The 14,136-nt window shown below is 37.6% G+C and overlaps 1 protein-coding gene across 1 annotated transcript in view; it reads left to right on the top strand.

The window, feature by feature from the left end:
- Nucleotides 1-14,136, top strand: part of kif18a (kinesin family member 18A) — a 40,226-nt gene that overhangs the window by 18,996 nt on the left and 7,094 nt on the right. Inside the window, exons 7-12 of the mRNA XM_079866900.1 lie at nucleotides 6,776-6,952; nucleotides 7,088-7,162; nucleotides 7,313-7,413; nucleotides 10,548-10,710; nucleotides 10,852-11,016; nucleotides 13,985-14,106. Coding sequence (XP_079723026.1) covers nucleotides 6,776-6,952; nucleotides 7,088-7,162; nucleotides 7,313-7,413; nucleotides 10,548-10,710; nucleotides 10,852-11,016; nucleotides 13,985-14,106 — 803 coding nt within the window. The remainder of the gene's footprint in view (nucleotides 1-6,775; nucleotides 6,953-7,087; nucleotides 7,163-7,312; nucleotides 7,414-10,547; nucleotides 10,711-10,851; nucleotides 11,017-13,984; nucleotides 14,107-14,136) is intronic.

Here is a 14,136-nt window from a genome sequence, read left to right as displayed (position 1 = left end):
AAAAAATATTTCTTAAAGGGATATTTCACTGCTGGAAAGATGAATGTGTATTTAAATTGGGTCATTTATGTAGTAGAAATGTGAAATTATTTTAGAAGTTGGTGCCTTCTAGACTGAGAAAAGCCAGAAAATTTAATTTTGGCTCATGTGGATGAAAGACAACAACTCCCAGAATGCACTTGCTTCGCTGCCCTTTGAGGCCACTCCCAAGCCACGCCTACCAGGTACAGAGGTATTGGAAGAAATGATACAACTAGGCTACTAGTTGACCCGAAACTGAAAAGACGCAGTTTTATCGTGAGATTCCACCCCCTATGGGCGGGTTGAAAACATGGGGAACTAGCTCCTACTACTGGCTGTAGTCTCTAGCCTCTGGCCAAAAAAGCCTCCGATGACGCAAAAAGACGTCATTTTTGCGTCATCTGAGGGTTTTTTTTTCAGACACACAATACAGAAATCTCTCGTCTCAGGGGGACATGTCTTCACGGTCACGGTCATTCGAAAATACTACCGGGTTTCTACTGATACAAAGCTTAATGCTAATTGGTGAAATATCCCTTTAATTAATTATCAATGTTGAAAACAGTTGTGCTGCCATTTTTGTTGGAAGTTGGAACTGATATTTTTTTCTAGGATTCTTTGATGAACAGAAAATTTAAATGTATTTATTTGAAATAATAATGTTTTGTATTATTACGAATGTCTTTTCTGTCACTTTTGCTCAATTTGTTGTGTCCTTGCTGAATATGTGTTCATTTCTTACAGACTCCGAACTTTGCTTGCATGGGTTGTAGGGCTGGGTATTGACACAAATTTCACAATTCGATTCGATTTCGATTCACAAGCTTGCAATTCGATTCGATTTCGATTATGATTCGATTCGATTCAATATCGATTATTTTGGATATCAGGTACAATACATTGCAAATTTTCTCAAGGAAAACAAATCTCTTAACTATTATTGTAACTGGGAGTCAGTTGTAGCCTATAGGCTTCATTAGCCTACTATAATATTGAAAGTAAAAATTAACTGATTTGGATACAAACACTTAAAATACACTTTTATTTATTTTTATAATAATAAAGTTATATGAAATTATATAAAAATTTAAATGGTGGCTGTCATAAAAATTTTTCCAGATTTATTCAAACATGCATTAAATATTGAAGAACATTAAACATTATAATGAATATGTAATATGGTGCATATATTTAACAAAATGCTCCTCTCTAGAGTAAATTTTTCTAGCTGACTAACGAGTTTATGGTCACTGGATATATGGTTTTTCTGAGGTAAATGTGACGTTACATGACATTGTTTACTAACGTCTTTCCACGGTTGAAACAGTGATTGAGCGATTCCATGTGACATGATACGGACTTCGATAAGTTGTACTCTATCTTTTAACACACTTTCAGATGCTCATTCATGTTTATTTCGCGCTGTAACTGGTGTTATTAAGGCGGAAGAAGATCACGTGCGCTCCGCGCTGCTGCTTCTCTTGAGCTGAGCTGCGCCAGAGCGATCTCACGCCACAGCGTCAAAACGTTAATTATGTTTTTGAATTTCGTAAGAAAATGGACGTAATTTGAAATCTGAGACTTTGTTTCATATGAATAATAACAAAGCACAAAGATGATTGCGATTTATTGGATTGGATGCGCGCAACAATGTTCATTCATTCATCAACTGAAAACAGGATGACTAATCGATTCTTGGGATTTAAGAATCGATATCGTTTCGTAAAAATGAGAATCGATTAAAATCGAGAAATCGATATTTTTTGCCCAGCCCTAATGGGTTGACTGCTGTCACAACCATGTGCGTGTGTAACCGCATTGTAACTGTTGTTTCTCAAACGTTTGTTTTAAGTGATGAAGTACTGTAGAAGTTTACTTGTTCTAGCTCATGTCCAAGTATCTAAATTGCTGGCTTTGTTTGTGTTTATTTTACTGAAGAGCAAAATGGAGGGAGGCATTATTTAAACGTTAAGGCTGTTCTAGTTTTGTACTCGTTTGCTTTGTCTGGAGTTTTTCAGCATGCAGTACATCTTTTTTTTCGCCTGTAGAACAGCTGACTCGAACAAGCCTGTGACCCATAAATATGGGAATGGTCAAAAAACTGAGATGTTCACTTGAGTTATTTTGGTGCTGGATAAGTTCAGGCCCTCTTTCTGTTTATTGTCTGTCAAAGCAGCATCCATGTTCTTTTCATTGTTCTTGTAAATTGATTGTACTTGTCGTCATGTCCCCATATGTTGTTGTTCTGGCACTGTTTAAATATTGCCATGGGATTGTTTGATTTGTTGATGTACTTTTATGTTTGTGTTGTGTCTTCTGTGGTTTTTGTATTTCCCGTTTGATGCCAGAGTGTTTTGGCTGGTGTGTGTAAGGTGAGGAGGTTTGTCCCTGTCTCTGGGCCCCTCCGCAGTGCAGTTTCATAGGTATTGTTTTCATGCCATCCGCATAAATTAACCTGTCACACAGACGGCTCTCCTTACCCACGTTCTCCTGGGAGGGCCCGAAACAGGCCACTCGCACTCTCACACACACTGCTAACGTTGTCGCGCCAACAGAGGGAACATGCTGCCTTCAGAAATGTGATTTTTCACAAACTTGCTATCATGATGGTGCAGCTTGTATGTTTTTCGGTTACATAATCTGGTGTTTTATCACTAAAAATGCCATTTTTTCTTCTTGGTGCAGCAGTTCCTACCAGAGAACGAGAAAATGGCTGAAAAGTGGGCCTAGGTCTTTATTACACCGCTTTGCAAAGGGATTTGTGAAGTTCCCAGCAGGCCACCACTTGATTCAAAGCTATAATGAAAACATGAGCACATACACAGTCCAGATGTAGGCTATAGTTTGATACATAAGCTGGACGAGATCAGATATACAACGTTTCCACATTTCCATCCCCTGACTGCTGTTTTTTTTTTGTGACTGCTCTTGTGTTTGTGTTGGCAAATTGTGCATATGTCATTCTCCATGTATGTTTTCACATTAGCAAAGTGGAAACTTGGCTTTGAAGTTTTTTTTGTGGGTGCCATTGTATATGGACTGTGTATCAATCGCTGGATCCTGAGATTAATTAGACCATCAGTTTGTGAATGCTTTCCTTTCGGGTCAGACAGACCAGCAAGATGAAAGCCAGAGTGCTAACTGGCTCTTTCAACGCTTGTAACGGTATGAAGCTGTTGAGATTAGATAAATTTGAAGTTATTGTTAGGATGTGTAGAGAAGGTCAGTCAGCATCAGTGTTTTTTGCTACCTTAGAGAGTTAATTCACCCACAAATTAAAATTTTGTCATTTACTCACCCTCATGTCATTCTAAACGTGTTTCTTTGTTCTGTTGAACACAAAAACTTGCATGTCACATACATGTTTAGAACAACTTGAGGAAGGTGAGTAATGATGACAGAATTTTCATTTTTGGGTGAACTATCCCTTTAAAGGTGCTCTAACCAATGCTGGGTGACATCACTTCTTGTTGACGTTCGAAGTATTGTCAAACAAAACGGAGGCTAGCTCGACCCTCCCTCGTCCTCATCCCATCCCCTCCCCCTCCCTTCCGTGGATTTAGAAAAAAACAAACTGGATTTACCCACCTGTCCAGCAAAAAGAGAGCCACCTGAATGTCGGATTGGAAGCCCTTCTGCCGGCGGAGTTCTCGCCACCTTTTGAACGCTTTTCCGATGTGCATTCGGGACTTCACGTTCCTTCTCCTTTTCCCTATTCTTTATTTGTTCATCGGAACGTCGTGTGTCGGCCGTATCAAAATTCAAGAGAATATACCATTTTAACGTTAGTTGTTGTTAGGACATCTCTCCTCTAGCTAACTTCCCTCTTCATGTTTCTCTGTCCTCCACTCCCCACACCCCCCTTCATGTGCACGCGCACTAACACCCCAACCCCCACCCCCAAATCATTCTTGTCGGTTATTGGCTGGAACACTGTTATGTTTCGTGGCCAAGGCTGGGCCAGTTTTTTTTTTTTGCTGTTTGTGGAGCCTGGGCTGTCTAAAGAGACCGTGTTTTTTTGGGTTTTTTTTTACAGTGTGTTCAGGGGACATGCGGCTAGTGGATAGTGAGGATATGTTTGCTGGATGTGACGACAAATGTTTTGGCCTAAAAAACGCGTGACATCGCTTAGAGCACCTTTAAATGTACTGAAGGAAATTAATATGTGGCTTTGCAAGCAATGGGCTTAGTCTTATGAACAGCACATTTTGAAACCAAAATCTATAACCAAATCAAGTTTTGGAACCAACTTTTTTTTTATTGAGAATTATAGGGCTGCCCCCAAATAGTCGACTAAACGTTAGTCGATATGAAGAGGGCTTGGTCGAATACATTTTCATTAGTCGGTTAGTCGCAAAAAAAAATCACGTGAAAAAATTACGCAATCAGGGGCTGCGCAATCAGTGTATGACATGACATCAAAGCAACGAGAGATCAACGAGATCTCGTGCCTCGCTGTATACCAAAGCGCACTTTATATATGTACAGACCCCTCGTTTTTTCCGAGCGCGTCCGCTTCGCATCGAGATAAAAACATCTCAACTTTTCAGAATGCCGCAAGCGCACCGTAGGTCACGTGACAACTGTAACGGACAGTGCGGCTGATGGTTGCTTAGCAGAGCGCAACCGCCCTAGCGCTTTCGAAAAAGGAGAACGCGGCGCGCCTAGCGTTTTCTACGCGTTTTTATGCGCGATATGTGAGCGCCGCCTTAAGCAGCTAAACTGTATCCCTTCCACATCCACTCCATCAGAGCGGCCGGCTTCATTGTGATCAAGTCGAGAAGCTCCCTTCTTCCCAACAATGTGGACAAGCTGGTGTTCCTCTCACATAATATGAAAAAAATAAAATCGAATTGAAAGCTTAGGTAAGAATGCTTAATTTCCTTTTTGTAGTGTTTCTGTTTGCTATCCGTTAGGCTATATAAAAAATAAAAAAATAAAAAACGGGTATTTTTATGAGGGGTAGGCTATACAAATAAATAAATACATATTATTTTTATTTATTCGTTTTTATATAATGCAGAAGTTGTTTTTTATTCTGGAAGAAAAATTAGTCTGATGTTTGCAATTTGTTGTTTAAGGTCAAGACTCATCCGTCGTCTTAATGGCAGTTTGCGGCTTTGCTCTGATATTTTTTATTTGTATTTGTGTTCTTTAAATTATTTGTTCCACATTTTGTCTTAAATATAGTTGTTCTAAACAATTTAATCAAATCCTTAGGCTGTTGATTTGTTTGCCGCCTTCTTTTTTATTCTAAGTTTTGGCGTTGTGCGATGTGCCATGTGCATTTATTAAATTGTTCGTTTTTGTTAATTTTCCTTTTGAACAATATAAAAATTATATTAATTTTCCACTGTATTTTTATACCAAACAGCGTTTTTGCTACAGTATTTTTTTATTTATTTTTATTTTTTGCCTTGTTTTGTACTAGGCCTAAGTTACTAATGAGTTTATTTAATTTATTTTAAAGAACGAATTTTAGTTTATTTTATTCAAAACTGTTTTTTTTTTTTTTTTTTTGACATGTAACTGTTACAGTTTGTATTTTTGATAATAAATTATTAAAATGCACAGACAGTCTGATTGCTGTTTTTATGTTATAATTAGCCTAACGTTCCGGCCACTGATTTTTGTGTCCGTAAGCGCTGTATACTTTAAACGCTTTACTATTCTGTTTTAAGCGCTTAATTTTCATTTTGAACGCGCTAATATCATGCTTTAGCATTTTCTGTCATATGGAAGTGTTAAACTTCAACTTGGACTATACCTTTCCTTGTATATACGCAAGTTTTTATATTAATATAATAAATGAACGATTATTCGACTAATCGCTAAAATGCAGGAGTGTTAGTCGACTAGGAATATCTTTAGTCGGGGGCAGCCCTAGAGAATTATACTTTGAAATGCTCGGATAGCTGTTAATTTAAGATAAACTTCACCCTCCCTGGTTACTGTTGCGAACTCAGACAAGCTTCACAGAACATCCCATAGGAATGAACTGGAGGTTTTGGATTGAAGAAAAGTAGATTTTTGTTTGTATGTGGTCAATTATAGTTATTTGATCGGCAATTGAATGGTTCCGGAATCAGCCAAGAAAAATTGCAATCAGTGTATCTCTAGTTAAGTGGACTAAATGATTGAAGTCCTGTATAAATCACCAGAGAGAAGTCTTTCATTTCACTTAAAATCGAGTTATGACATATTGATTAAAAATTACAAGGTCAAAAACAATAAAAAAAAAAAATCAAGCATGCACAAAATAATCGTTTACAATAAGATTAATAACATGAATTTAGAACATTTTGTGAATTATTTCATGCTGACTTGAAACCTCAGTGTGAATTTCTCAAGATTTATTTGTCTCTTATATGCTCTCTGGGTACATTGTCGCTATTATAAGTCACCCTGTAACAATGTTTTAGCCATTTAGTTATTTTTGGATGTTTTCCATTTAAAATGCTTTTACAACTATCCAGACACAAGGATTCTCATTAGACTTAGGCTATATTAGAAAAGAGCAAAAGTTTGTCTTGTCAGTAACATTTTTAAGGCAATGTTTAGCGAAGGATCTGTTGTAAATTAAATGTAAGCTCATCTCAGAATAATGAAATTAAGCTTAATCATGCAATCTCAGCCTAGTTTTAGAAAGCTGTATTTTTGTTTTTAAGCCATTGTGTGTTATGTGTCATTGACGTCCTTTTGTGATATTCTTGAATTTGATTTTTCTATGGTTTCGTTTGTTTTCTATTCTCAGTGTAAGAAGACGCACATTCCTTACAGAGATAGCAAGCTGACACGGCTCCTTAAAGACTCTCTGGGTGGAAACTGCAGAACTGTGATGATTGCGAACGTCAGCCCATCCTTGCTCTCCTATGAAGATACACACAACACTCTCAAATATGCCAACCGCGCCAAGGAGATCAAATCCACTGTAAGTCCTACACATGCATGCACAGCTTCAGCAGTCCCTCAACCAACAACCCACAAGTTCACCACCAACAAAGATTGTACCAAAGCGTGATTATAACATTAATCGTATTTCTGATTCTCTCTCACTGTTTTTCAGCTGAGGAGTAACGTGATGAGCTTGGACAGTCACATTGGACAGTATGCCATCATCTGTGAAAAGCAGAAAGCAGAGGTAAAAAAAAAGACTCGATGAATTTCATCCTTAATCACATCTTAATGTGGAATTATTTACTTTGTAAATCTGGTTTGCTTCTCTTGTTAGGTGAAATGGGTCTAATCCACATGAGACTAGCTTGCCTAATGAGTATGTGTGTGCTTGCAGATTGTCATGCTGAAACAGAAACTCAAAGAGTATGAAGAGCGGAAGGTGGAGGTTTCTGCCTTTAATCCAATCCCCATCCAGAGGAGAGCAGAATTTGAGAAGTAAGCACTGTGTGTGTGCACGTGTTGTATGAGGACGGTTGCGTTCAGTCCATAAGTGTGCACTCATGCGACACAGCAAACTCTATTTGCAGGCATCAGCATGCAGCTTGAGACCTGTGTTTTTGTTTGTTTAGATGTTGTTTATTTTATGCCATGTGTGATGTGCAGCTCTTTAACGCTGTCCTTTGAAACTTTGAATATGTCTCAATTATTCATAAGTAAGAGTACACAGGACAAAGCCAGACACCATCGCAGGTGGAGGTCTTCTTACATCTGCATTTTTCATCAGGACCAGCAGAGAGTGGAGACTTGTGCTTTGTGTTTTCCTCTTTCTTTAATTTTTCACATTTGTTTTTTTTTCTCCTTTAAGTTTTGTTTGTTTTGGACAGAAAATGTATCACGGTTTTGCGATAGATCCCGCCCCCCCAACCCTCAGCCTTTTAGATTTTGTGTGTGTGTGTGTTTCTCATCAGCAAAAACCGCCGCAGCATCCGTAGATGGGAGGGAGAAAATGAAGGAGAGGTGGAGGGAGGAGAGAAAGAGGGAAAATAGCAAGGGTGGGAGGGATGGAGAGGGGGAGGAGGAGGGGAAAAAGCTGAATGAGTCTCACTCCTACGTGTTTCATTCACCGGCATCAGAATTCACAACTTGCCGAGCGAGTGAGGGAGAGAGGTGCTTAGAGGCAAGGAGGGGCGGCGTGCTCCTGCCCGCATTAATAATGCAGGAGTCTGGCAGTGTCGGCGCTGCACCAACATTATGGCCCCAAATAGAGCCTCTGCACTCTCTCGCAAATGTTTTTTTTTTTTTTTTATCAAAACTAATACCGCCCACACACAGTTCAGGTGATATCTCAACGCATTCATTGAGGTGGCGTATGCTATGTTGCAAAAGGCTGTGTGGAGTATTGAAGGCTCTCAGTGGAGAATTTTTGAATGAGAGCATGATGGCCTTTAGCGCTAGCCTGTATCAAATAGAAGAGTAAAGGATGCAGTAAGGTGAGATATCTCCTCAGTTATTATTGGATGCACTCATGGCTATCTGTTGGGTGTGTTTCATATTTTTCTACTGCTCAAAAGTTTGAGGTCAGTAAGATTTTTAAATGTTTTTTCTCTTCCAACCCCTGGTAAAAAATATGGAATCACCACATTTGGTGGATAGCATTTTATACTTTATAGCAAACAAACAAATCACAGATATGACACAAAAAAGGTTTTGTTCAAGTGCTTTCCTTAATGAGCTGTTGGACTTGTTTAATTGAAATAAAATTAATAAATAAAAAAATGTAAGTGAATTTGTTTGAGGTATGTTTCATGAAGCCATAATGTTTTCATGACTCTTCAACAAGGAATTTCAACTTTGGCAAAGAAGTTGGTTGTTCCCACTTCCTAGTCAGTTGCGTTTCTAAAATGTGGTGCAAGTATAAAGTTATAAAAGGAAAATATACGGGCAGACCAAGGAATACGTCAGAGAGCCAGAATAGAAATCTCAAAGCAATATGCCTTGAAAATAGAAAATGCTCAAAACAAATGGAGAAAAAAGGGTGGAAACAGGAGTCAATATTTGTGACAGAACTGTAAGAAACCAGCTGAATGAAATTTGATTTACATAAAGAAAAGCCAAACGAAAACCAAAGCAGAAGAAAACAAGGTTTGGTCGGATAAAGAGTAGCAATGATGGAGTGTAGATGATTGGATGAAAGTGATAATCAATGATGAATCACGAATCTGCATTGGTCAGGGAGATAATCTATAACTTTTGTCTGGTGCTACTTTAATGAAACAGAGGTGACTGCCTCTGGACCAGGGTAAATGGCAATCACAATCATTCTATTTTAGGATTGCTTTTACTTGATTATTCATTTTTATTTGCTTATTTTTGTATTTTAAAGTGTCTTGTTTTTCTCTGTTGTTATGTTTGCCTGTAAAGCACTTTGAGAAAGCAACTTTTTAAAGGCACTATATAAAATAAATGTAGTAGTAGTAGTATTATTATTATTACCTTAACAGTCAATTCACAGGTGTACATTGAAATTTTTGACTCTTTTTCTCATTCCATCGATAGAAAATAGGTTTGGTGATGATGATGATGAAGTAATTTTTCAGGATGATAATGCATCTTGCCCCAGAGCAAAGAGTGTTAAAGCTTTTCTTCAGGAAAGGCATATCAACTCAATGACATGGCCAACAAACACTCCAAATTTCAATCCAATTGGTTTGCTATGAAATAAAAAAGCTGGGTGAATAACATCCTGTGGTGATTCCATATTTTTGCCAGAGGTGGTATGTTCACCATAGCTGTATTTATTTGATAAAAAAAAAAATACAGGAAAACAGTAATATTGCGAAATACTATCATTTAAAATAACTTTTTTTTCTATTTTCAGCAGTCATTATGCCAGTCTTCAGTATCACATGATTCTTCAGAAATCCTAATATGCTGATTTAGTGCTCAGTCATTTTTGTTTTTTTATCAATGTTGAAAATTGATGTGCTGCTTAATATTTTTGTATTTCTTTGAGCAGCATTTTTTTAAATTATAATTCTCTCTGTATCAATCCTTGTCACATTTGATCAATTTAAAGCATTATTGCTGAATAAAAGTATTAATAAAAAAAAAAATGTAATCCTAATCACCCCAAGCTTTTGAGTGAATAATAATTAGAGTGCCATCATTGTTTTATTGTGGCCTGCTGAATGTTGTTGTTGTTTTTTTTAACCATGTTGTTGACTTTTCCACAGGCTATTATGTAAACTGCTTTTATTGTAAATGTATTACTATGCACACATTCATCTGATTTATAGTCAACATTATTTTCTAATAACTAGCAGCAGATGGCATATGCTGTTTTGCACTAGTTTATTTAAACCACAAAACTCCATTCTTTTTATTTTAAGCTGCTTTTTGTATTTGTTTATTTATTGGCGTTTATCACTCTGCCGCAGTTCCGAAATTTTTTATCATTATTAATTTAATTTATACATATATTGTACAGAGGATAGGAAATCATGGTGAAATGCCACTTTTGTTTGTCGGAACATATGCATTAACCACCAGGCAACGTTTCCTACACAGAACGTATACAGCCAGTATAGGTGACTGTGTCTAATGTCTGTGTGCTTTTTGTGTTTGCGCAGGATGTCTGAGTCCCTGCGAAGTGTGTTTTCAGCACGTCTGCAGGTCCGTAAAGAGCATCTGGACATCGAGAAGCAGCTGAATGAAAGCAGGTTGACTATGAGACACAGGGAGTTGTGGCATCAGCAGAGCCTGATCTTCTTTCCTGACAACAGGGCCGAAAGGGTAACAACACTGATTCATAAACGTAAACAGTTGTTTAAAAAATGATTTTTATAAATCCTTATCCAGTAATCATGAAAATTCTTAGAAATTCTTTCAGTATGTGTGTGAACCCTGTTTTAGTCATTTGTTGGTTTGTTTTAGGCCACCTGTAAATATGAGCGTAAACTGGCCTCCATAAAGTCTCACCAGGAGCACTTGCAGAAACGCTTGTTGGAGAATGAAAAGCACTTCCAGGAGAACGAGGGATGGCTTCACCGCATTGAAAATGAGATGAAGCTGCTTGGACATGAAGGTCACACTCCAGAGGTCAGGGCTGGGTCACTTTTACTTCAGATTAGGGCTGCATGGGCGATATACATGCATGTCAACCAGTAGAGCTTCTGCTATATTCTTCTGCTATAATACAGTGTCATGCTCAAACTGCTGCAAAATATGCGAACACAACCATCAAACACGTCTGTCTAGCCCGTGTTTACAAAGAAACATAATGGAAAAGCGGCTCAGTGGATTGTCAAAAGGCCTTCTGTGGCCCCTGACTGTAGGTTGATTTATGTTTTTTGCTTAATTTCGTAATATGAATCTGCTTGTGCATTGATGGAGAGATTTGTTATGAATTATCTTACCTTCAGAAGGTTTGTTTCCAGTTTTAAAAAAGTGAATCAAATGAGTTCTCTCTTTAATCTTTATCAAATCTCTAGACTCTTGAAAAATAGACATTTACTTCATGTTTATGTAATATTAAAACCATTTTGGGTTTGAATTTGCAGCAAAAATAGCTGTATCATATATTGTGATATAAGAATTTGTCATACTGCCTACTCCTGCAACAGATATGTTGTTTTTTTGTCCTTCAGCTTACCGTGATATTTCTTTGAGGGCTCATTTCAGCCTCAGAGTGGACAGCCTTGGTCTTATCCATTTCGAAATGCCATTATTGAATGTTTTCATGTTTTCCACCTGAGCAGTGCACTAGGGTGCCAGTCTGCAATGTTGTGTTGTCTGAGGCAGACATACTCCTCTGAGGCCCTGTATAGCGGTGCTCTTCTGAAGCACTTCTTTGAGCTCATCAGACAGCCAACTGCTCTAAAAGAGGTTTAGAAGACCTGGCATAAATTGTATCTCTATATCTTCATGTACCTGAGCAGTGACATTCTTCTGAAACAATTTAAATATTTTGCAGCAATGCACAGTTAATCAGTCTGCATGTAGGAGGCAGACATTCATTAACAGACTATTAAAAAAATCATTGGTTTTATTGGACAAACGTAGAATATTGTGTAATCTTTGTTTTCTCCCTCATTTGTGGCTCTTTGAAAGACACTGTGACCATCGCTGTCTCTTTCACCCCTCTTTTAGCTCTTCTCTCTGTTTCCCCACCAGAGGATGTCTTAATAAAAGAAAAATCAATGCTTTTCCTTTATCACTCCCTACAGCTGCTTACCTAAATCCACACCTCTTTTCTCACTCTCTTTTTGCTCTCCTGTTTTTCTTTCTTTTTTTCCTGGAAGTAGAACGGAGTAGTGACGCACCCGCCCATCAAATGTTCTGTGCTCTGCTGTTTTGCGTTTTCTTGCGTCAGAGGGGGTAGAAGACTCCTCAGAAGGTGCATTTTCAGTGAGACAGAAAGAAAACAAGGAGCTAGACTAAAAACAACATCTAAGCCGTTTCATCATTTTTGTAGTGTCTTGCCTTTGTTGTCTTTCTCATTATAGCGCGTAGATGAGATGGTTTAATCTTGTCGTTCTCTTCACCCAGAAAGTCCCACTCCTGAGCTTGACATTCTATTAAAATTTGTCATCTAATAGATGGGAAAACTGCACATCCCTATCTGTGTCCTAATTTATATATACAGTGAGAAAAATAAGTATTTGAACACCCTGCTATTTTGCAAGTTCTTCCACTTGGAAATCATGGAGGGGTCTGAAATTGTCATCGTAGGTGCATGTCCACTGTGAGAGACATAATCTGAGAGACAGGTGTTCAAATACTTATTTGCAGCTGTATCATACAAATAAATAGTTAAAAAATCATACATTGTGATTTCTGGATTTTTTTTTTAGATTATGTCTCTCACAGTGGACATGCACCTACGATGACAATTTCAGACCCCTCCATGATTTCTAAGTGGGAGAACTTGCAAAATAGCAGGGTGTTCAAATACTTATTTTCCTCACTGTATAATTTTTTTTTTTTTTTTCCCATATTGTAGAACATAAGCCTATAATTTTCCTTTAATTGCATAATTTAACATGTTCATTTTACATACCTTATTAAAATGTTTAGTAAAAAGATAAATACAAATATTGCTTTGTACTGTTATATTGGTTTATATAAATCAAAATGATCAAATATAATTTTTCCTTGTTTTTAAGTAGATTGCATTTTTGTTTTGTTTTTTATCTGTTTATAAAAAAAAACATAATACAATCTATTAAATACATACAGTACATGCATACATACATACATACATGCATACATAGTTATATTGATGCGCAAACAGTGTATGTGGCTTTGTGCTCTCGACGCACCGATCACACATTGTATTTATGCACACAGATTCATGTCATTACAATCACATTGTTTCCACACACTTTCAGCATAATGTTTTGATTTGTTGTGTATGCTGCTGTGTTGAGCAGTTGTTGGATCCGTGCACAGTAGTAGGTAAATGCGTTTGGTTTAGTGTTGTTGTTTTTTGGCAAACAAGCTCTTTGCTGTTGCACTGTACACATACTATACACTGTGAGTTCTGAAAAGTTTTGTTCTGTACTGTTTTTTGTTTTGTTTTGTTTTTCTCGTGTGTGCTTTGGTGTGCATACATTTATTAATTATATGGACTCCTTATATCATTTGGTTATTTTATGTCTGATAGTTTACTTTGCTGGATATAGCAAATTATGACTAAATTAACATGTTAAACAAGATAAATAGTGTATGCTTAATTTCACGATAAATGTGTGATTAATCATGTGTGTTTGTGTGTCTCCTCTCTCTCTCTCTCTCTCTCTCTCTCTCTCTCTCTCTCTCTCTCTCTCTCTCTCTCTCTCTCTCTCTCTCTCTCTCTCTCTCTCTCTCTCTCTCTCTCTCTCTCTCTCTCTCTCTCTCTCTCTCTCTCTCTCTCTCTCTCTCTCTCTCACACACTCATGATTTTAAATAAATGATTTTGATATACTCATGCCCAATTCATTTCAAGGGACTAGAAAGGAGCTTCTGAGGTTGCTGTAATGATTGTTGCATTTTTCTTCTTTATGTTAAGATGTGTTTTTGCCTACAGGAGCTGAAAAAAGAACTGCAGTGCCATCAGCTGCAGCTGCAGATCTCTGACCTTCAGCAACACATCAAGCACACGGGCCACCTCATCAGTGTTCAAGACCAGGAAAACACGCACATGCACAAGTATGAGTCAACACTCATAGAGGTTATGCA

This window comes from Squalius cephalus (assembly GCF_949319135.1).
Source record: "Squalius cephalus genome assembly, chromosome: 3".
Classification (NCBI taxonomy): Eukaryota; Metazoa; Chordata; class Actinopteri; order Cypriniformes; family Leuciscidae; genus Squalius; species Squalius cephalus.
The sequence above is the reverse complement of the archived record's forward strand: the minus strand, read 5'-3'. Positions and strand labels throughout refer to the sequence as shown.